The following is a 24566-nucleotide window of genomic DNA, read 5'->3' on the forward strand; positions in this document are numbered from 1 at the left end:
TTACCTCGGACGATTCTTTATGAATATAGGTATTACGTGTATTTATCAATGCAATCATGATCATCGTACCTCGTTACAGTAATGTAAAAAATGTTTTGTATGTAATGCATCGAAAGAAAGTTTTTATGAGTGTTCAAATATTTTCGTTAGCCTAAGTATGTATCTTGTTCGTATCAAAATAATTTGCTCCAGATACGTCTCGTTTACGCTAGAACATTAAAGGTTAATTATAATAGATATCCGAAATGAAAGTCCAGTTAGAAGCTAAAGAAGTGACACGCTTCTCAAATATTTAGAAATTGTGATTATCTCCAAGTTATTCGAAACAGTAATTTTTCGAGCAGCACTGAATCCCGAGTGGCTATGCTATTTGTCGAACACATCTTACTCAGCTTAATTGTTATCAGACAGTTTCACGATAGATGACGTCCACGGTCCGGGCAAATTCTGATTGGAGAATAAATAATATGCGATCGGCCGTATAAAACCTGACACGTCTATTCCGCGTAGCTCACTCCGTATCAGACGTTCACGGAGGCAGAGTGCAGTGATTATTGTTTCGTGTACGCGCCTTAAATCATTTGCTTCAATCTCTCGCAGGTTAGTGTCCGATGATAACCTACATTTTTCGTGGTTTCTTGTAAAGTAACGCGCCAGATTCATCAGTGCAAGGTATTACAAAAAGATTTACGAAAAGCGAGTGAAACTAGTGAAACAGGTACGAGCGAAAGCAATCGTGTTTGCTTTTTTACGACTCGTGTGCTCTTCGAGTTTGTTCAATTCACATCACTCTCGAGTTTCTTATTCCAATTGCGTAGAATATCTGGCATGCAAACTACACAGTGTACGATATAGTGGAAAATCAACCAATGATATTAAACGGCGAAGAATAAAATATTTGGCAACACTACCGAAGGTTCAGATAATGTCAAAGTAATATGATGACTTTTGTGAGCGAATGGAAGGAATAAAAACGAATCGAACGTGTTCAATGGAATTTTAAAACGAAAAGAATTTGTTTCCACTCTAATTGCGTGATTAATGTTTATGTATCACAGTCTGTCGACAGCCTCGTCAAACCGAAACTAGTAAATAAATCATTAAAATGTATTAATATATTTAACGATCATAAGTGAGTATTAAGTTTTTTTAATTTTGTCAAACCGTGAAACTGTATTTTATGCTGTTGGCGCTTTACGGAACGGTTGAGTCATCGCTAGAATAAGAGATCGTTTTATATTTATGTACGTACAGTTCCGTGAATAATCATGGACTCAAATACATTCTCAATTCAATATTTTCAAGAAATCATTAATCACGCTTGGATATGTTAAATGAAATTGAATTTTTAAAGAACAAATTCTACGCTATAGGATATCAGGAGATGTTGTATATATATATATACATATATACGTATATGGAGTGTTGTAAATAATAACAGACTCAAATACATTTTCTACGTTATGTATGTATATGTTCGAACTAGGAAAAAAGTAAGAACCGGATTTCTAAAAGAGGAACGTCATAATCGCTTGCCCTCGATTTCTTCGTTCCTCTCCGCGAGAATAATCAACCGTACGATTCATACTAAGTGCCCTCGCGTGATCTAAAAAGCGTTCGATAACCTCGAATAGTGGCACAGTTATTTTCAATCCTTTTCAGTTAATCGATATCAAAACGAAACTTTATCGATATGTACAACGAATTATGTACTTTTCCAAATGTTCTCTCTTATCTTCCACTTTAACTTTCGCACCAGCACATTCCACGTGATCGTTGAAACTTTGGTTAAATACACTTAGTTAAAATCCTCTGTATCCATGGCCATTAAAAAGTTCCGTGTACACTATTCGACTTCTGATTTAAATCTCTCGAAACGTTCGCGAACTTGCTGGTACAAAAGTTTCTCGTCCTTCGAGAATGTTGATCGTGGCCAAAGACAAAAAAAGAAAAAAATGGTAAAAAGAGAAGAAATGAAAAAAAGGAACGCATTCTTTTGTTCGCGTTCCAGAGAGACCGGTCGTAAATTTCCTTAAAATACCACGATTCGATCGCGTTCGATGGAACCTTCGGCAGTGAAACGTGCTGCATCGCTCGGAAACCGCCGAAAGGGGAAAGCAGGAGGCGGGATGAAAAGGAGACGCCTCGTTCCATTACGTTTCTAATTGAAACAGCGATCTCGAACGCGAGAAACGATCCCTGTGAATATCGAGGCTCGAAGAGGAAATCGTCGAGTCGAAAGGGAGTACAAATCGAAGAAAGAGAGGCGAATGTAGATATATATATGTACGTATTTATATGTACATAAAGAGAGAAAAAACAGATGAGAAGGTTAAAAAGAGTGGAAAGGAGATAGGGACGAAATGAAAACGAAAGGAAACCACGATATCGTAAATCTGGCCCTGAACAATAAGTTACTATAAGGGATCGTTTCCGTGTTTCCTGACGCTCCACCAAGAACAATGATTCGCCGATGAAATTCTGCAATTCCTATTCCAATTTCAGAAATGGCCCACGAGACACTGACATGGCTGAACGCCGATTTCACCGAGAGGGTCCTACGATTTGCCGAGCTCGACAGTACCATCCATGTGACCGATATAATTTCGAAACCTGCGACTGCCGTAGGTGACAACTACGCTAGTGATCTAGTAAGAGTGGTGGCGGACTTCACGCGAAAAGAGGGCAAAACTTATGTCAAAGAAAAAAAGTCGCTTTTGTTCAAGTTCGAGCCGATAGCCGAGGGACCAAGGAAAGAAATGGTAAACACTTACAAATGAAAACTTTTCAAAGATACTTTCCTAAGTAACCGAACAATAAGCTTTCTAATCTAACAAACTATCTTTATTACGAACTTTTAATTATTAAAAATGGTAGAATGTGTGTGGACAGGTTGTACTTATAAAGAATGTGGATAGGCGACTTCACATCTTATATTATCTCACGACAGATATTTCTGAACGTTTTCTAAGATCGTGGACATACAAATCTTCGACTTTGAAATCTTCATGATGACAAATACACTGCGAAAGATGAACAAATTATTAGACAAACGTTTAAGTGCACATGCTTATTACATAAAAATGGAACGACCGATGTGCTTGATACTGGAGGATCTGGCTCCACTAGGATTTCGTATGGCCAATCGTCTACTTGGTCTCGATATGGATCATTGTATACTGGCTATTCAAGGATTGGCGAGATTCCATGCTGCGTCAGTCGCCTTATGCGAGAAGGTAATGATTCTGACGAACGATAGATTTCAATTTATAAATCGTAATTAAGCTACGGATGTTTATATACGTTAGTATCTTGTTTGTGAATACGATTAAAAGAATATGATATTGGCAGAAAATAGTATCATCTATCAAATATTCTATTCAAATATTTTTGCATCTTTATTCCCATAGATGAAGATCCGCAATCTGATCATCATATTTATTATTAATCTTTTCAGTGCTCACTAAAGTAACATAGTTACAGAACCATGATTTGATCATTTGTATATGTACTTCTGTGTTTCATGTATATTTCAATTTGTCTTATTGTTCTTACGTTAATCTTTAAATTACTTGTGACTCCTATATGAAACAATTTTTCGAACCAAGACTACTTAAGGTTACATCACAGCGTGAAAAGTACTTCTCTTATAATTTGATTTTCAATTACACATTTAGCACACCAAACATACATTTCTCTTCGTTTGGCTTAATAGTAAAATTTGTATAAAATAACTCTGCATTAGGCTCAGATACCAACAAGTTAAAAATGTAATTTTTATCAGCTGCAATATCGACTAAGCAGTAAAATGGTTAAGCAAATTAATTTTTCTTAATACTAATTAATATTAATATTTAATAAAATAGCAATTAAGAGATACTATGTTAAATACTTCGATAATCTGTGCTTCCGTAGGAACCAAAACAAAAAGAATTATATTGGAGAGGAATGTTCCATGATGCAACTACAAAGGACATAGTGCAGTTCTTTAAAATCTCGTGCATCTCTCTTGCAAAAGCAATGGAAAGCTGGCCACAAAATGGAAAAAGGTGAAACTAATAAAAACACGTAATTATTATACTATTGGAAATGAATCGATGACGACGTGTCGAAAGTTCCTGATGTCTCCAGGTACGCGGAAAAAGTTAGAAACTTCTCTGAAAAAGTGTATAAAAGGGGCTTGGAGTCAATGAGACGCAAGGACGATGAGTTCAACGTCATTAACCACGGTGACGCATGGACGAACAACATGATGTTCCGATACGACAAAAACGACAAACCTATCGATCACATTTTCGTAAGTAATTACACATACTTTTAATACATTTTTTAAACACATTATCGTCATTTCACGTTACGTACTACGTATTCGGTTATTCAACAACGATTCAATTCAATACAGTGAGATTACTAAACGTTATTAACACTTTCCATTGCATAATAATCGTGTTGCATAACGTACTACGTTTAATTAATTCGACAACATGGTATTACTAAACATTTAGTTTAACGCGAAAGGCCGAGAAGAGAAAGATCCTGATTTCACGTTGGTGGAAGACGCTGCATTATGAATAATGCAATAAATCCCATTCGATCGCGTTTAGGTACATTCCCCACCTGTCCCGTGGAGACGAGGGCCTACGGGCACAAACTCTCGACTACGATGATTTCCTAAACACGAACCCTCGCATGCTTCTTTCGTTCCTCGTCGCGTTGCACAGATTTCATTTCCAATTCAATTCGTACCAGCTCACATCGATCGAAATTCGATCGACATTGCAGGTGGATTTCCAAATCTCTGTCTACACTTCACCGGCAATCGACCTGCTCTACTTCCTCAACACTAGCATCAACGAGGAAATTTCCAACAACGGTACCGATTCTCTAGTCGAAGAGTACCAGCGAACTTTGGCTGCCACCATGAAGAAAATCGGTTGCAAAACGCAACCGCCTACCTTGAAGGAAATACAAAAGTACATGAGCGAACGACTCGTATACGGGATGATATCATCGATGACCACGTTGCCGTTCGCTTTGGTTCATAAAGAGGATGCGCAGGGTCTGGACAGCTTGCTGGAAGATATAAACAATTATCAACATCCTGGGTACAAAAATCCGCTGTTCCAAAGGATATTGTTGAAACGATTAGAGAAATTCGACGCAGCAGGCTTATTAGATTAATATATAAAGCCTAAACTAGGATTTTGATTATAGACAACTACGACAGAGTTAACCATTTTCGGTGAAATATTTTTTATAAATGTTTTCTACCGTAGGAATTATTTTAATATGGAAGTATTTGAGTATATTAAAAGTATCTCGTTTAGTTTTTTATTGAAGTTTCATATTTCGCAAATGTTTTAATTAGAATTATGCATTATGTCTGTTTAAATTTGATAATTACTGGTACGTACGTATATGTTGTGCGCTGTTGATGGGAGCAATGAGAGAAGAAAGGGAAAAAGTTCAGACGAGCTTTAAACCGAAAAACATTTCGTTCATTTTCTAATTAATTGTATGGTACGTGTTATCTTTTATATAGCATGTCTTTTTGATGTTTACTCTGCATCAGATTCTCGTTACTGCCATCAACTTAGTCGTCAAAATTCTCCGTTATTTTCATTCGACAATACTAGACCGTAGAAGGTTGGGCAGAAAAGGGTTAGCTAACTGCATATTGTATTTGGGTATTACGTTGTTGGTTGTGGAATCGTGGTTTGTTGTAAATTATAGTCATTCCGACGCTGGAACGAGCTTACAATGGCACTCGTTTGTCATTATTTAGTCGAATTTCAACATTATCGTTACAAGGCTCATGAAACCAAAGTTCAACGTCTTTCGTAGGCAACGTAAGATAAGATTGGTCGGTTTAACGACCAGTAATTCAATTTACAAAATATTTTTTAGTCCACCAGTCGATAGTACAAATTCAGCAATACAGTATCATAAGTTTCGTCGAGTGTAATATAATTAACATGGTATTAAACTAGATGTTAAATACTTCAAACTCGTACAATCGATAGCGAAAACTAGGACAAAACGATTATTTTTATTATTCGTGTTGTCTAATTGTCAACGTAGCAAGTAATGAATTACTTTATACTTTGTATATTACCAACACTGACTTTGTTTCCCTTTGAGTACAACAAAAAAAAAAAAAGAAGAAAATAAGGAATAAAATAAACGAATAGTATCCACCTTGATCATTCATCGTTATATTTTATTTGTTTCTAAAGAAAGAAAGAAAAAAAAAGAAACAAGAAAGCGAATGGAAAGGAAGAAAGCAATAACTTTGCCCTGATTTAATATATGAGATAAGTCTTAAATGAACTTTGTCCCTTTTTTCATTCTCCTTTGTATTATTCACGCTGTCATTGAAACAGTCATTGTGTCACACGCGTAAATCTTCCCTTGGCTGCAGCGGGGAAAGATTTAGGAGCGAATTGCACTTTCGCGTCGTGCAAACGAAACGTGTCGTGGTGTTTTGAATAAATGTCCGTGTCACGTTTCCTCGCGTATACCGTATGACCGTTTCGGTACGGACAAAGAGAAGCCTGGACGATGAAATTGCTGTTGAACATGCGTTGCACACCGCGCATACCTATTTTACGGATTAATTGCACTTTCAGAGCGGTGCCGCGGGACTGACGGGCAAATCTACGGACGAACACGGGAACGGAAACTCGGATGAAAAAAATACGCGGTACATTTTCGTGGTATGAGGAAAATCGTTTCCAATTTTCCCTGAAATTCTTCCGTCTAACGCGATAAAGCTTCCTGTTTCATACGTACGAAAGATTAGTCGGTTTACGCTTGGCAAAACGCGCCATGATCACTCCTGATGTTCATTTAGTTGTGAAAAATTTAAATAAACAAGAATGAAACCGTGTGCACGTCAGATAGAAAGATATAATAAATAAACCGCGGATTTTTAAGCAAATTTATATTGAATGGAACTTAGATATATTTGTTTTAATTATTAACAACTGAATATTTTATATATTTTCGTCACATGCGGCACAATCCGTGCGCATATTATATGCACGCGGAATAATAATAATTAAAAAAAAATATTCGAAATAACGCATTTGTTATAACATTTCCAGGATGACGTTCTCTATCTGGATTTCATTTTTTAACACGATGAAATGAATTTGCATAAGCGAAGGTTTAATAATCACGTTTGCAAATATTTTTCAGTCGAATACAAATCTAAAGAAAGAGAGACGAGATCGAACGAGCTGCGAGATCGATTCGAGCGCGATATCTATGTAAATTATTCTCGAAAAAATTATTTCCTCCATGACAACGTGAAAATAAACGTTTGATAGAAGCATATTAAAAACGACCGATCGGAATATTTGAAAGGCGTAATTAAACATCGGCGTGAAATAACAATGGAATATGAATAATAATTATGCAACGGCGACAAGATTCGAGTACAAAAATTGCAATCTATTACACGAAAATTATTCCTGCACTTGCTCTTTCTCTTTCTCACTTTATATATATGTATATATCTCTCTCTCCTTCATCTTCCCATAATTTCAATATTTGTACCGCTGGAAAATTAACGGACAATTAAATTCGATACGCGGTATCGTTGAAATGACACGCGTGCTCAGACTGTTATTCGGATGAAACACGTATATTGATTTCATGTACAGATACGCGATACACTTGCCAAAGCAGCTTGGTAACGAGCTGAATTCAAAGGATGATTTGTACAAATCACAGCCGTTTGTACATCGCAATGGCAAATCACTTATTTCAAACGCGAACGTCTACTCTGAAGGAGAGAGCTGTTCGTAGAATTGTTCAACGAGCCAGCCACACAATGATTCGGCAATCCCGTATCAAAGCAATTTCTCTGCTCGCTTCGCCAACCAGCCAGTACTTATGTAATAATAATTACTGAAAGTACTTTCTGCTTTCTTTGATACGGATCAGTTATTAATATCGATTCAGTTCTCGTCAATAGATAAATCTTTTAAACCCCAAGTTTCATACCAATAGCCGTCGTCTCTCTCTCTCTCTCTCTCTTTCCTTTATCTTCGACCGAGATTCACGGAGAGATTATCGGAAAGCAGAACGGTCGAACCTCGTGAATTCTCTGGCCGATTTCGATGATTTATCTGCCCGGGGTCATCGACCTCTTTGCGTTGATCGAGTGCGGTCAGAGATATTACTGCGGATCGTGTGAAAACGCATAGATTCCGTGAACACCGCGGCAGGCATCATGGAGAACGCGATTAACTCTGAAAGCTAATTAATATCTTCGAAGCCCGGGACACGCGTTTCGCCTTTCAATTAAATCGAACTTGTGTGTTTGTCCGTGAGCATATTTATGCATGCGCGTGTACGTGACGCGAAACAAACGATCAAATTAATCACCAGGCGATTGCTATCTCCGATACCTACACCGAGATGAACTGCCATTAATCGGATCTTGCATACCTGGCGCCACGAATCCCAATCTCTTCTTCTTCGTAACACAAAGCTGTTTCGTTAGCCGAGTATTATGAAAATGAAAGAGAGAAATTTCCAATATTATCAACGACTATCCGTGTCGTCCGTACTATCCACTGCTAAGATCTTGCGTACAATTTTACCATTATCACCGTGCCACGCAAATGCAATACACTCGCTTTTCGGATGTTTGATTTGATAACTATATTTACGTTTCATTGGTTCCGTAATATTTCAACTGCATTATCTACATATGACAAATATAAATATGAATTATCTATGATAGAATATGAATAATTTCCAAATAAATCGAGATACACGTGTCTTATCTCCGTACGATTCGTTTCTTTCCGCTTTCTTTTCCGTATTTACCGTTATCTGGAAAACTGCTCAGTTTCGATGAGATAGAATAGAAACAGGGGCAGGGTAAAATTCCAAGAAACAACGTCGAGATATCTCCATTATCTCATTTCCACAGATTCTGAGCGTTTCGTAAAATTTCCATCTCTGACGAACCGGCAGATATTTTTTCCTTCCGAGCCGAGGGTTAATTAACAGTGAGCTTTCATTTTCAGAGATGAAATTGGTCGGGAAGACAAATTTTCCACGCAGGATGCCTATCGCGGTTAATTTTGTGTTCGAGTATCTCAGCAACAGGAGTGGTATCATTTCTACGGAGACAAATATCGTCGGCAACAATCGATGGAAAGCCTTGAAGACGAGTTGCTGCTTCCTATAGGCCGCGGCGATATCGACGAGACGGTAGACATATCGTCCAATAGAGTAAGTAATAGGCAATTTCGATAACAAATAAGTTGCTACGGTAATATCATTAGTCAATGTCCTTTCGCCTTGCTATGCATTGATAAAATGACACCCGCGACCGCGATCAGTCATGTCTCTCATCGCGGTTCTGCCTCGTAAAACCTGAAATCTCGCTGAGGAAATTTTATTAGCCGATTTGCCATGAATTAATTTCCATCACAAATCACCGCACGATGAATTGATAGTCGAGCAATTCATAATACACCGCGGCACACGGTACTGCATTTTAATAATTTCTTTCTTCCTAATGTTTCTTCTCAAACATCATTTGAACATTAAGAAACAAAAAAAAGAAAAAATATACAGCAAACGGGGATTCTACTCATATCGAATCATAACTGTTTCCAGAAACTCCTCCAAGGGCAACATTTCTAGACGTTAAAAAGTACAAAAACTCAAACGTAAAATAACAAAAAGAACTTGCTTCTCTCGCGAAAGTTCATCGTTTAATCCTTCCGTTTAGAAAATCCAAGAGAGCCAGTGGAGCTAAAGATTACGAGAAAGCAAGGAAAAAGGAAAAAGCAGGTCTGTAAGGAGGATAGGGATGAAATGGAAAGCGGGGAAGGAGAAGGGAATAGAAAATTACTGTCATTGCGACGAAATTGAAGCGCATATAGTCCTCGTCCAACAATTGCCACGTTACGTTGTTTCGAAACGTCATATGTGTTTTGCCTTTGTCTCGAGCAACTGATGCGGTATCACGTGTATAAAAGTAATATCTACTGTACGAGTACGTACTAGTCAAAGGAGTCTTGGCATTTGAGTTATAACGCCTCACGATGACGTTGCTGCGCGGTATAGAGAACGAGAGAAATATCTGGAAAGCAGACGAGAGATCCGCGTTTGTATATATTCCACGTCTGTATGCGCGCTTGTCAGGCACAGAGGGTTGATAAACGCTTCCCGGTACCACCCCTGCGTTTTCACTGGCATCTCGACGACCCCAGTCATCCTCCACGGTCACACTCACCCCGGTGTCGCCGTATTCATAAACTACTCAGACAACGTCTGAAACTTTGCACGCGGCGAACCAGCGATGCTCTGATACGGAATAATGGCGGCGGTATAGTAATGAAGATTGTACATGTTTACGCATACATCGCGTGGCGATAAGTCACCGACGCTGACTGTCCCGCGCGAATGATACGTTTTGTTGCTTCTGTTGGTTCGATTTTCGCTCTGCCAGCGCGGTCGCATGCTATGCGGAAGTTCAGGATGTCGATGGCAAATTGTACTTCTAGACAAACGTACGTATATCGGTTGATAATGGAGTGAAATGGGAGCAAGCTAGAAAAATGCTATGCAAATATGGATAGAAAATTAGTAGAATAGTACAGAGACAAAGTGGATATTTTGTTTGCCTCGCTCACCAGGCGATGTTATTAGTATAACACAGGGATGGAAAGAAGCTTCCAAAGCACAGGAGAATGGGAAATATTCCACTCTCTAACATCACGCGATATTGTGTACAAGTTCGAGAATCATAATGGTATCTGAGTGACGAATTTAAAAATCATTTAATTTCATAATTAACTGAGTTACGAAGGAAGAGAAATAGAGTAGAAGGTAAGAGAAAATGGAGAAATTGGTATAAACAAGATGATAAAACCTCAAGTGAAGTCGTTTTCAGTTTGAAAATATTAGACGGGACGTTTTAACCAAGCAAGGTATAGCAGATGTGACCACTTCCAATCGAGGTCTAATCCATCACGACCAATCGAAGCTGCACTTCCTTCGCTTGTCTTGTTTCCAGCAAACGACGAACTACAAAACGCAGCAATGAATCGGTCCCACCCAGCTCTCGTTCTCGATCAATTGCGAGAAGTTACGCGATTCAACGTTAAAACTAATTATTTATTTCTATCGTTTTCAATCTGTGGCCTAACAGGGCCCGGTTTGCAACGATCCTCCATTGACCGATTCGATTATAATCAAGGGAAATCGACGTCGTTACACAATCGTGCCATCGTCCGCGAAGCACTGATTTCGGGGGCGTTGTAGGATGGATGGTTGCGAACAGGATAGCCAACGGGGAATGGCACGAGGGACAGGGCAGAATAAATAAACGCCATAATTCACGTTCAACAGTTACGAACGGTTCAATTCGCAATTGGAACCGGTCCAACCGGCAGGATGTGATATAGACGAAGGCCTGGGCAAACCCGTGAGGTGTGGCGGGGCAGAATTTAGAGAACCGACGAGAGAGGCAGAGAGGAAGAGACGAAGAGACGTACAAGGTATAAAGCTAGAGAGAAAGAGATATAGAGGAGTGGAATTACACGGCGAAGGGACAAACAGCTCGTCGCTTCTGTATACGACGACGAACATTCCCTGAAATTAATTTAAAAGGCAGTATTTTCTGCCGCAGGCTTTACACCTGCATAATCTCGTCCCACACTCGCTATTCCACGATCGTTCTTCATCCGACGGCCTCCACAACCCACCTAGTTGTTGGTTGAAAATAAGTGGATTACGTTAACTTGATAAACCGAGGATCACGTTTTATCGGGTTAAAGAAAACCCTTCCCACCGACATTCTCTCTTCTCCTCGTTTCTCTCTCTCTCTCTCTCTTACTCTTCGTCTTCCCCGTTTCTACTGCTTTCTCTATTTTACATTTGCTTCTTTATCTCTGTCCATGTTCTTTTTTTCTCTCTAATCCTTTTTTCCCCTCGTATCTTGCATTACGAACTAGTACGCATTTTTATTCCTTCGCCTCTCCGTTTTAGCCTAGTTTCGTGGTCGCATTTACGAACTTCCTTAGCAGATCCATACGTTTCCCGCCTTATCTAATTTGGCGTAAATGCGTTAGGTCTGTGTCTTCGAGCAAGTTGCGCGTATCCTGCACGCGTGTTACTAACTTTCAATCGAATTAAACAACGAGACGGAGCCCTCATATTTCGCTCAAGTTGTTCTATTAATGTTTAATTGGACTGTTATCTCCAGTGGCCGCGCCACCACGTTCGTTCCAACACGGAATCTTTGCCTCCCGCGAGATTCACGCTACTTTCATGATTAATTAATATTGTATATACTAATTATGACGGGATATACTGTAACATTTAATGTTTTGCCTCGGAGAATTTTGCCCAGAGAAATTCCTACATCCTCCAGGAACTATAGAACAATACGGTCTTCGAACCTCCGCTTGCTAACGACTGCGCTACGCTTCTCGAACTACCACACTCGCTCTATTCCGCGCTCGAGCATCCTGAATGTTTCTGCGAAATTCTCAAAGTTATAACGATTGAACTATCGTTTGTAGTCTTTTAACTCCGCTGTTCTCAAAAGTGGTTTTATTTGTTACACACGAGATTGGTTCCTCTGCAGGTATTTCACTTTCTTCTAGCTACGAAATGTCAAATAATACGCAACAATTATCTGATTCCATTTTTCCAACTACGATATATCGGACAAGTAACAGATCCTCGATTGTTCAAATTATTAATAAATACAAAGTATATGACAATTATTTAACTTCAGCCAGTAGTAAATGCACAGGTCAACGTATGTATCCAGCAATTATTTAATTTATTTCGTTGCTGCACTATACCAAAAAATATCTCTGCATTTTCATAATCATGTAATCTAGTCGACTTGTTCGTTGATTTCTATAAATTCGTTACAGAGACGTACAGCCATGATGAACGTTCAAAATGAATGTTTGCTACGTCTTAATTTCAAATGAATTCAACAATTCTGCAAACTTAAACCTTAACTATTATCCACCAGTACCTACTCCTATTCCTACTCCTATGTGCCTACATAGCTATTCAACTAACGTCTCCGGAACAAAAGGGTTAAACGTACGACTAAAAACCCGGAATAGCATAAATTCTTCGTTAATCCGAATCTTCCCTTCGCCTGGCCGTTTATTATCTACGACGCGTCTGATAAATTCCATTCTCACGACAGTTTCGGTCACGATAAAGCGATAATCACTTGTTCCACGTAAGTCACACCTTTTTGCCAGCGGAGGCGTAACCGACTTAGCCACGAACTGCGCTGATGGAGTGCGCGTTACGTGCATCGGATGCGCGATGCAGTTTTCGCTGACAAAACGGGCAAACGAGATAGCGCGCGACACTACGGTGAAATTAAGCGTGCACGCTTTTTACACAGTGTGTTCGCGTGCGGCGGGCAAATTGAAATTGTTTTGCGCAGCTGGCAGAATGCTATAGAAGTTGCGACAATGCGGGGACGCAAGCTTAACGCGAAGGAACGCTAAAGCGACGGTTAAACCGTGGTAAATTTTTCCGAAATGCGGCCGCAAACAACAATTCATTGGACCATGTAACAGTTACGGCGAACCACGGAATATGTTAATAAGGGAAAAATGAAGGGCTGGAATTAGAATCGGCGGAAATTTAAAACCGGTTACGTCACATTTCCCTTCCCTCCGAGCCGTTTTAATTATCCGCGTATTCGCTTCCCGCCACTGACTTATTCCCCGTAATTCGCCGGTTTTACACAATTAAACCGTCCGAGCTTTTGCGTGCTTCCAGCTTCCTTGTCGAGATAATGAATTCTGTAAAACTTGATAAATATTTGTTGGAGGTAATTCAAACGGCTAAACGGTCCGTCAACCGAGTAATCCCGCCGCAAGTTTCACTCCCCTTCTTCGTTTCCAGTCGGTAAATTGTTCCTTCGGCAACGAGAAGGAAAAATAAGAGAAAAGCGAACGACAGTTTGTTTCATTAAAGCGTTGAAAATTGTCGGGACGTTTTCTCGAAGAAGACGAGGCGAAGGACCGATACCTGGCGGAAATATAAAGCGATTCTTTCGGCAGCTACTGCCAAACTGTTATTCGTTTGCGCGAAGGTTCACATATCAGCGTAATTATGTTCGTATCACAATGTTCATAAAGTCATTCTGCGTCGCTTGCTTTGTTCTTTGACATATAACGACGTTGCCACGGATGAAAACGTTGAATACGTCGGAAAGATCGTGGAGAGTCAAACGTAACTCTGAGACGAATTTCTACTAATTGTTTTGCATAACTCGTATAGCTACGTTACGCTATATAATTCTCTTTAGCATTGTCTGTTCTTTAGAGTCACGATGTGGATTTGTATATACACAAGTACTTTTAAATCATGCTTATGGTACTGATGTAACGCTCATAAGTATGCTTTAGTCGATTTCTATTAACAATACAAATTTTCAATGCATGGGGCTGATGAACGAGACGACTAAAACTCATGTATCATATGGAACGTGAATTATTTATCTATCAATAATAATAACAATCTTATCGATAACATATTGGAATTAATTAGAAAGAACCTACTCTACGTTATTCGTAGTTTGATAATAAAACGAGTGCCGGGGATAATAAATTCTCTAAATAACAAAAATGCTGCATAACGTTCCACACATACAGATGCCAACTTTTAAATTGCGTATTAACTTTCGAAGGTAAATTACGCTGTGTCATAATATGCCACGTGAGCTTCAACAAGAAATAAAATCTCCCGTGCTCGGTTTCCCTCTGATATTCCCTACCTTTCTAACTAAATTACATTCTGTCAAAAATTAACTATCCACGTACCTCTAGATGTACTTATGCATGTATTAGGTTGTCCGAAAAGTTTCTTTCGTTTCATAAGATGATAATAGATCAACAACAATTTCTGTTTTATATTATTTTATTGAATAAGGTATGATCCATTTCATTATATTTCTATTATTACGTTCGTGCATAATTCAATAAACTAATATAAAACAAAAAACATTGCGCGTCTGTTGTTTCCTTATAAAACGAAAGAAACTTTTCGGACAACCTAATACATAAAATTTCATAACATAAAATCTCAGAAACTTACCTCTTAATAAATAATATCCCATGCAAACTTTAGTATCACTTTAATATACAGGCATCGTACGAGATGAAAATTGAATTTGGAAAAAAGTGCGTTAAATTGGAACACTTTTTTCTCGTACACGCTTTATCCATAACGCCGAACATCGCTTTCACGTATAAACGTTATTTGCTAAAGCACCCTATAAATAAGTACATAAGTCATCCATGACATAAATCCCTGATCCGATATCATTCTCATTTTCACCATTGTCGCAGACAATTGTACGCATCTCTATGCACTCCACGCGCGAAGTCTCGTAGAATTTATCGACGGCACTGGGTATAGCTTAAATGGCGCGTATAGGGGGATGAAATCTTGGAAGCAATAATATTCACATCCTGCTGGGGTCATCGTGTGCACAAGCAAAGGCACTTTTTCGTCGATAATCCTCCCACCAGGGCGAAGCCGTGCTCCGTACCAGAACCGGTCTATCTATCCCGCGTGTCTGTAGGCTAGTTTATTATTCATTGAGCTTGCATCCCCAACGTGGATAAACGGCGCATTGTTTATGCATTAGCCTACACCCTGCCTCTGGCCATCTCTCGATCTGCCCACTCAGTAGATTCTCCCTTTTCTCACATTGCTGCCCATCAAACTTCCCTCGCTAATTGTGTCTACGTTTAACGCGTTACCGAGATACCACGTAATCTGTGATCTACCCTTATTACCTTTCCCTTAAACAATTCGTCAAATAAATTATGTTTCCCGAGATAATATCTTTGGAAATCTCTTTTCCTTAGGCCGTAATTTCAACTGAATAATCTGTGATCTATTAATGTTATTAACGTTTCTCTCTACCTGTTCATGAAACCAATTAAATTTTCCTAAATTTTGAAGGTAATAGTTTTCTGAAATTTGTTCTTCAGTTTGATACTGTGATTTTAACAGTGGATCGTACATATCGAACATATCTCGAGAACAATCCTTTTTACAGCTTTGTACATTTTTCTTTTCGATTCGTTCGTTCCAGCTTATCAAACCTATTTAGCTAATTGTAGCTGCGCTGTACGTATCACCGAGGTACAAAATAATTTGCGACTCTCATTAATATTTCCTGTGGCTAGTTAGCGAAACGGTGTGATGGAATATTTTTCAAAGCATGGTTGCATCTTGATTTTTGATAATGGATGACGTATCAAGCACCTGTAAAGAATGATTCCTTTTTACGCTTTGTATATACTTCTCCATGGTATTTTTCTTTCCGGCTTATTCATGGTAAATGAAAGCTGGCTGGAAGAAAGAAGAAGACAAGAGTTTGGCGAATCATTCGTTAGAACTTCGAAATGATCCGGTATCCGACGTAGCGCTCTTAATGATGTTTCTTACAGTTCGTGCTAATATACTTCTTTCAAAGGAAAAATGTTATTTACGATGCATTCCGCGGAGGGATAATGAATGAAACCGGAGCGAAAATTGAATGGAAGAAAGTACCGGCGGTTTTTCTGTCATCGTTTGAATCGGACTTCGCGTAGATAAGAACCGAAGCGATTAATCACGAATTTCTGTCGCGGACAATCGGACTACGAAATACAGGCGGAACAAAAGGAACCAGACCGACTCGTATGAATAAAATAACCATTAATTCGAACCTGGTGCGCGGCAGCTAGTGATAAAATTCCGAGCGGTGAAGACGCGGCAGTAATTTCGAAGGGAATTTCTTCGTTTCTCGACGAGAGAGCAACGTTTCCATCGTCCAGCCCGAAAACGGGATAAAGTTAACGAGTAGTCTAGCAACTTGAGCCGCTCGTGTACACTTCAATTTTCACGTGCACGAGTGTCGTCATCGTGATGATACATTTTTCGCAGAAACTCGACCGATTTTGGTGATGAGACCGTTTTCAAAAAAAAAAAAAAAAAAAAAACGCACTTCAAGCTTATTAGATTCGCCGCGAGTATCTCGAAACTGTTGAAATTATTTTAGACGAAACATTGCGACTTATAATTGGATGGAGTGGCTCCTTCCACCGGAAATTGGGGAATGATAAATTTTCTGAGCGAAAAAGTTTAGAATTCAGAATGTTGAAACGCTGGAAAACCTGGAATTCCGAATATTTTAAAAAAATTCGAAAATTCGCAAATATAAAAAGATGTGAGAACTTGACGCTGGACTATTCGAAGGTGGACGAATTTAAACATTTCGTTTCATTTCAATCGAATAATTCGCAAATTTCCTGTCGGCCATTCCGCTTTCGAATTGTTCACAAAACGAGCAAAAAACCGAAAAATTTCTGCCACCGAGCGATGCAAGCTCAGCGAAAATGCGAAAAATAGACGCAAAGGAAAACAGAAAACAATGGGATCCATACCGCGGGCACAGGCTGCAGATAAATATGTTTTATCAACAGCATAGTTGCCGGCGCGAATAACCGCAAAACTAATATTATCGTCGCTTCAACAAGTGGTAACGGGCGTATCGTTCCGCGAGTACGAACCCTGCCGCAGTTTCGTGACTTTTGTAAAAATGACCAGCGAATATGCAAATGCCTGATAGAGTTCAAACGTGGCCGACTGCGTCCGCAAATAAGCGGCCAAGCGTGTTGAATTGTTGACGACGTGCCCGCAACCCGCGAAACTGACCGTGGAATTTTCTTTCGATCTCGACTTTCTCCCTTTAGAACACCGTGTTCTACTCGAACTTTTTTTGCTCTGAAATATTCGCATCGCGGTCACACAATCTGCCTCGGTACGGTTCCTGGCAAAACAATAGTTTCGACCTGTAATCCCGGGCTGTGTTTTAATCTGAAAGAACCCTGGTACGCCGCTGATTGCATTGCATAGTAATCTTAGTTTTTACCGAGTTCTAGAATTGCTCGAAGGAGCCCTCCTCTCATTCGTGTTCGCTCCGCACCGAATGATATCGGGGTCGTGAACCGCATTATACACGCCATCCCGTCGAATTCCGCCAAGAATGAGGATACCAAAGGGAAAACGAATTCAATGGAAATGACCAAGAAAAGAAGCGTTACGGTAATATCGGACGAACCTGTCACCGATGAGTTTGATAGATCGACTCGTCGCACAGCATGACATTTGAGCGATAAAAATCGAAATTCGTGAGCCGCCTTCGCCACGTTCGCCACGTTCTCGCTTTCGTCGAATCGCAACTTGAACGAGTCGTCTCTATTCTAAGGTTTTTCTCTATTACAGAAGTGTGATCGTGAGTTGCGTTGGAATCGATTTTAGTGATTGTAATGAAAGATCATGGATTTATTTATACGATATTATGGGCCTAATTGTATTAAAATATTTGCGATACTCTGCAGAGATTTCTTTGTTTTTAAAAACTCCAGAGAGAAATATATAAATAGGCAAAGCACGTATATTTTTATTTTTGTCTGTGATAGAAGGAAGATTAATTTTGAACGTATAGTAAAATCGACTTGATTCTCAAACGAAAGAGATTTAAACGTAGTTGTATCCGAACTTGCGACAGTCTAGAAATGTTTCTGTAATTTTTTTAAAATGACTTGAAATAGTGAGCGTATAAATAGAAAATATAAAGTTCTTACGTCAAATTCAATTTAATTCAGTCTGCAACCATTACTCGAAGTAAGAAGTTGAAAGCTGTTCTATGTATACAGTGCTTCCAATTATCAGAAATGTGTTTTAAAATTCCATATTATAAAGAAAAAAGAGACACGAGACTCTTCATGAAATAATTACTTTACTAACTGAATTTATTCGACTTATATGCGAGTTACTCTATAAATCGTTCTAAAAGTTGATCAACTCCGGAAATTGAAAAGTAGAGTAATACGATGTCGCAAATATTATTTTTCTAAATTCATCAGACTTTATTACATCATTTGTACCACTTTCTTACGAAAACCAAACTCGTTAATCGCGTACCTAAGTAACGAAACTAAAAAAAATGTACAAAAAGCCAAGCGGATTACTTAAGCTTCTGAATGAAAAATATAAAAAAACAAATAATACCCAGCGTACATAAAGTTATTCTTCGCAAGAAGGCTCTGTCATTAATCACCGTGCACGTTAAATTGAAAGTATCGAACTAAATACCGCTTCCTGATTATCGAACAACGAGGGAATTCGCTTTTCTCTTTCGAAAGAGATAGAAGCACGCTGGTGATTAAATATTGAAAGCAACGGCGCTGTAAAAAAATGCTCGTTCCTTTTCCCGAAGAAACCGCGAGAAAAACGGCGAATGCTCGGCGGTATTGGCTTTTTCCGCTCGAACGTAATCAAGGCGCAAGTGGTACTCGAACAACTAGACGACAACACAAGAGCACCTTAACAGAAAGTCGATGTTGGTACACGATACAGGATAGAGCAAGCCTGTCGGCTCGAGACCATGCATCGATATCGGTTTTCAATGAAATGGAAACTCGAAACACGCCGCGGAATTTCGTCTATTAAACGCGATGACGAATATGGGAATCGAATTTATCGCGTCCCCCTTTCCATTCGAACGAAACTAGAGGCTTTCTTCTTCTCTTCCCATTCTCCACCGCCCCGCTTCCTACATTTTGCTTCGAGAAGAGCTTCGAAACGATTCCAACTCTGGAACGTAATATTGCTCGATAAATTACCGATACTTTACGAGGCGATATGATTCGGCCGTGCGTGGCGCCGCGCGAATGGTACTTTCAATCGTGTTATTTCCATGTATCACGGCCGAGAATTATTCTAAATTACGATGGCCAGTCTCCGATCCAATGGAAAACGGCTATAACCAGGAAACGCTAATCACATTCGGAGATCGGTAGCAATGAAACGCGGGCGGTTGAAATAAAATTTCCACGAAACGCAAACAAACGTGATTACGTGGCTGGTCGATCCACGAAATCGCGCCAATTATGGGATATTTAATGGAAACGTCGAGATATAAAGAAACGAGTGTTATCGATCGGCCGTACTCTCGTATCGGTCTGTTCGAGTTTTCCAAAGCGTTCATTCAAACTCGAGCGGCATTCTCTATTAAGAAACGAAAGCCTGCTGGCGTTTTGGTTTCTCAATCATCCCAATACGTGGCTACACAAGCGAACCAACACCTACTCGAGCTTATATAAAGCAACGCGAAGGCTATTCGCTTTTGATCATCCGTTGAAAAGGGAATCGTTTCTTCGGTTGGCAAATCAGACCGGAAAAACGGTTTCGTAGAAAGCCGAACGCATTTAACGAAGTGACAGACGTCAGTTTGAGGATTACGAGTCACGTGGAGTCGATGGACGACATATGTCAAAGGGAATCGTATAATTACATCGTTACAATGATGTACGTACACATCGGTCGTCAGTCTTCTTGACAGACTCATTCGCATGCCGCTTCGTTTCCACGCGAGCTACTGCTTGTAGAGATTTCATTAACGACCTCGGCTTCATAATTACGGAGAGGATGGATAGTCGTTAATTACATAGAATGCCGGCAGTACCCGTTCGCTTTCGTCGCTATCTAACCAACCACGTTGAAACGATACGAACCTTCGAGCATTCTCGCGAAAACCACCGACTGTCCCGACTACCAACCGCGATAAAGTACGCGCTTCAAAGAATCCACACACACGTTTCGTAACGTTGCTCTGTTCGTTACTTCAAATATCGACGAATATGCTTCGACTATTGCTATTGGTATGAACACTCTGCCAACTGGTTTCAGACGTTATGGTGGTTTCACGTTGCGAGTATATTGGTTGGGAAATTAAGAAGAAATTCTGAAAGTTAAGAACAATTTAATTAGAATTAAACCTTGATATCTGTGTAGTTTATAACTCCACGAGCCTTATCTTCAAAAATGTTTCCTATTTTCGTGAATGAATTTCTCGAAATAGCTCCTACAGTCTTCGTAAGAAATACGACAAATAACAGTGAAAGTATACTATAATATATTTGTTTGTCACTCGACTGTAAGACGTATTTTGAAAAATACCTTCATTCATATACTTCATATACATACCTTTATTTAATATTTGAAACAAGAATGTCATAAATCGTACAACAAGCATTTTCCCCTAAATTTCACTCCACTCTGATATATACAGAGGACGGTTCAGCGTGAAAAGATTAATATGTCAATGGGTTAAACTAATACTCGAGCAAACTGATTTCGTTAAGGGTTGAAGTGGAAGTCGGTATGTTATCTACGGTTTTGGTGGAAACATTTCAAGTGGAAAACTTGTATAGTACCTGGACGGTGTTCTGCACTCTCTTTCGTTATACTTTGACCTATATTTCCCTGACATCACCGCTAAAAGTTTCATTAAAGAGTTGATGATCTTGATTTCGATTATTTCGCTCGTGCTGCGGCATAACATCTTCCACGAAGCGGGCGTTTCGTTGTAACGTTCGAGGAGCGGATGCGTTTGACCTCGTTTCTACTGAGAATAAAACTCGAACGAGTGGTATAATTGCCAAGTATTCTGCTTTTACGAGTTATTTCGTATCTCACGAGTTACGCGCCCAAGATTCTCCCGAGTAAACTGAACTTTTTTCATTATTTTTTCGTTCGTCGTTCGAATATCAATGTACGAACGCGAAGAAAAGACTCACCGGTGCTTTTCACAGTTGGAGATGCGGATGGTTGTGCGCAGAGGACGTGCGTGCCTCCTAGGAGTGCCAAAAACACGCGAAAAAACTTCATATTGATCATCGTTGCGTCGTTATTCCATGAAACTCCTGAAACCAACAATGAAATTGTCGATTAATCGATACATGTTACATGCTTGATTCGTTTGAACAAAGTTTCACTACGTTCTACATCGTGCGAAACATTTATATTAATAATGCAAACCATGTTTTGCAACTTGACGCCATAAACGTCATACACATGATGTTAATTCGAAAACTTTGCAACACGCGTTACATTAGCGTGCTTTGCAACCGCGAATGAGTCTCAAGACGATAAATGCGAACACTGTATATGCATTAGACTACTTCTTCTATCCTCCAATTAAACTTTATCCCATGTGAGTGAAGGGCTCATAGAACAAAATGCAGAATGGAATTAATCGCATCGCAAGTTCTAGTTCCAGTCGTTGCTTCTCAAGGAATCTTGTTCTTTTCGTATTTACAAAACGAACGAATGTTCCATAACTATTCGACTACGAAATAGATGATATGCCTGACCATAGAAACGAATAGATTTTCCGTTTGTCGTGTAAACTGTTTTGTAATTTCATTGGTACTGTGATAAGACACAGCTATCGAGACAGTAACGGTGAAACTTTTAACTAATCTGGAGATGTATAGAAAAGTTACGAGACATTTATTCCAGATATACATTTAATGTACAGTTTGAGCGGTTCTCTCGAGCATATAGTAAGTAAGATGGTCTTACAAAATATTTAGGCTCGTTATTAATCGTTTAGATACTTTTCTTATTTCTACGTACAATTTTGAACTTGTTTTACTAGCTTTATCAGTATAAGATCTTATGAAACATTTAACAAAAGTATATGTCAACCATAAAAGTACAAAAATATATGTATTTACGTAGATTTATACTTCTTTTTTCAAAGAACTCGTCGATAGTATTTACCTTCGTCGTTACTAAACCACGATACCTTCCTACGTTAGAAAAATCTTATTCTACACTATAAAACAATTTCCCTAATTCCCCACGACAATTCTATGTCTACAGTCGAAGCGACAGAATCGTAAGACAACCGAGAGACAATGTTCGTCGTGACTCAGCATCCCCGTAGGGTTGGTCCGAAACCATAAGTCAAGATCACTCCTCGGGCGAGCTGTGCTTCATTTCCCGAATTCGTTCGGGGACACGACGGTTCTTAGAGCTCACGAAACTCTATCTCCACTGTTCAGAAGTCCTTCCGTCCCTCGAGTCCAGTGTTAGTTCTTCTCCAAGTGGCTCGACGCTGCAGTAACATTAATATGCTTCAGCCAAGCCGATCTATGCTTCGTTAGATAGCTTCTTAGGCCCGATAAGCCAAGGAAAGAGCAACGAGGATGCTCCTGGCACGAGCAAATCTATTTTAAATTCTCGTGCCGCGCTCTTCCCTTCCCTAGCCGCGTTGCATCCCAACGACGAACGTGGCAAGGTGTTTTCGACCAGCCTCGACAGCGTAGCATATTAATTTCCGATAAATCAAGCCCCTACCACCCTCGCACCATCGCAGCCAATCCCACCTCTCTTATCGAACCGCCACAGTGCCAAGCCGCAGCGATCCGATCGCTGTATCAAAATCTCATTTAGCGGAGAAATGGTTGCTGCTCGTTTCTGTATTTTTCTTGCGTTCCTCCGTCCCGAGAAGTCGAACAAGCAGCCAAACACCGTAGGCTGCAAACGATCTCTTATTCGGGAAATGAAGATCGCGACCGAATTTAGTAACGCAAATGGTCGACTTTGTTTCTTCACTTTCCCTTGGTCCTATAGCGAGCCGAGGTTGTTTGACTCGCGCTTTTCTCGTATGAGAAGCTATTCGCGCTGATCAACTTCATAAGTTATAATTCATACGGGTGTGAAAATTCCAAATGATATTGGAATCCATAATTATTTATAGTATCTCCTTCTAATAAACAAATTTATGAAAATAAGATTTCTTCTTCGAGATGTTGGATATTTGATCGCGCACTTGGATTTACACGAAATGGATAACTTTATATCGAGTGGAATTATTAAATTTAGATTGCGAGAAGCTCATTCGAGTTAGTTTGATATTCACAATTCAATCTAGAACTTTGCACGGAATAATAAAACTAATAGAATTTACGCGTTGTTGAATTATGATGATCATAAGCGATGAGAATATTAATATCGAATAAGCTTTCTTCCTTTTGATGGACTTTTACAATGAAGATTAAGTATCGTTGGTACATTAAGCACATTTCACTGTTCGTCACACAATTAAATGGCGAGTTAAACAGTCGATTTTCAAACGTAACTGGCTCAAGAATTGTTAGCAAACCGAATTTTACGAATTACAAGGCAAATTACTCAGCTTGTCTCGAATATCCTTCTAACTTAAATAATCCTAGCTTATCGTATTTTCCAATATTTCTGTTTTTCGCGCTGCAGATTCCGCTTCATTCTAATAAACATGCCCCTGGACACATGAAAAGGTCATTTGTACGAAATTGAGAGGTAAGCTTTTCAGAGGATCGTACCGATTTTCGAACGAGAAAAAGCTCTTTCCAAGCTGTGAAACAGAATTTTTCCCGCGGTTCGAGAATCGACCGTGTGTACCATTGTTCGGGGGGAATAAAGGCGCGAGAAACAAAGAAAGAGGATTTAATAAACGCCAAAATGTGAGGAAGGGGAAAGGAAGTCACGCGCGTGGCAATAAAATTTTTGCAAATGAACTTCCACCGAATTGGATGGTGGGTGCAGAAGCTCGTTACGTTCCTACCCTCTTCTCTTCCTTCTCTGATCTTCCCTTTTTATTCTTTTCTTTCTTTCTCCAACGAGGCTCGTGTTGCACGCGCAAATACCTTATT

General features: G+C 39.4%; 2 protein-coding genes across 5 annotated transcripts in view; one reads left to right on the top strand and one right to left on the bottom strand.

The window, feature by feature from the left end:
- LOC132911272 (basement membrane-specific heparan sulfate proteoglycan core protein-like) overlaps nucleotides 1-24566 on the bottom strand; it is a 175786-nt gene that overhangs the window by 134942 nt on the left and 16278 nt on the right. For all 4 annotated transcript variants that reach the window (XM_060967830.1, XM_060967832.1, XM_060967831.1 and 1 more), the window contains exon 2: nucleotides 21663-21788. In XM_060967830.1, the coding sequence (XP_060823813.1) occupies nucleotides 21663-21762 (100 nt within the window). In that variant the 5' untranslated portion in view covers nucleotides 21763-21788. The remainder of the gene's footprint in view (nucleotides 1-21662; nucleotides 21789-24566) is intronic.
- Nucleotides 465-6193, top strand: LOC132911358 (uncharacterized). The gene is made up of 6 exons (XM_060967974.1): nucleotides 465-600; nucleotides 2506-2762; nucleotides 2973-3236; nucleotides 3916-4049; nucleotides 4132-4297; nucleotides 4783-6193. The coding sequence occupies exons 2-6, from the start codon at nucleotides 2508-2510 to the stop codon at nucleotides 5179-5181; spliced, it is 1218 nt and encodes a 405-aa protein (XP_060823957.1). The 5' UTR covers nucleotides 465-600; nucleotides 2506-2507; the 3' UTR covers nucleotides 5182-6193.

This window comes from Bombus pascuorum, chromosome 10 (genome assembly GCF_905332965.1).
Source record: "Bombus pascuorum chromosome 10, iyBomPasc1.1, whole genome shotgun sequence".
Classification (NCBI taxonomy): Eukaryota; Metazoa; Arthropoda; class Insecta; order Hymenoptera; family Apidae; genus Bombus; species Bombus pascuorum.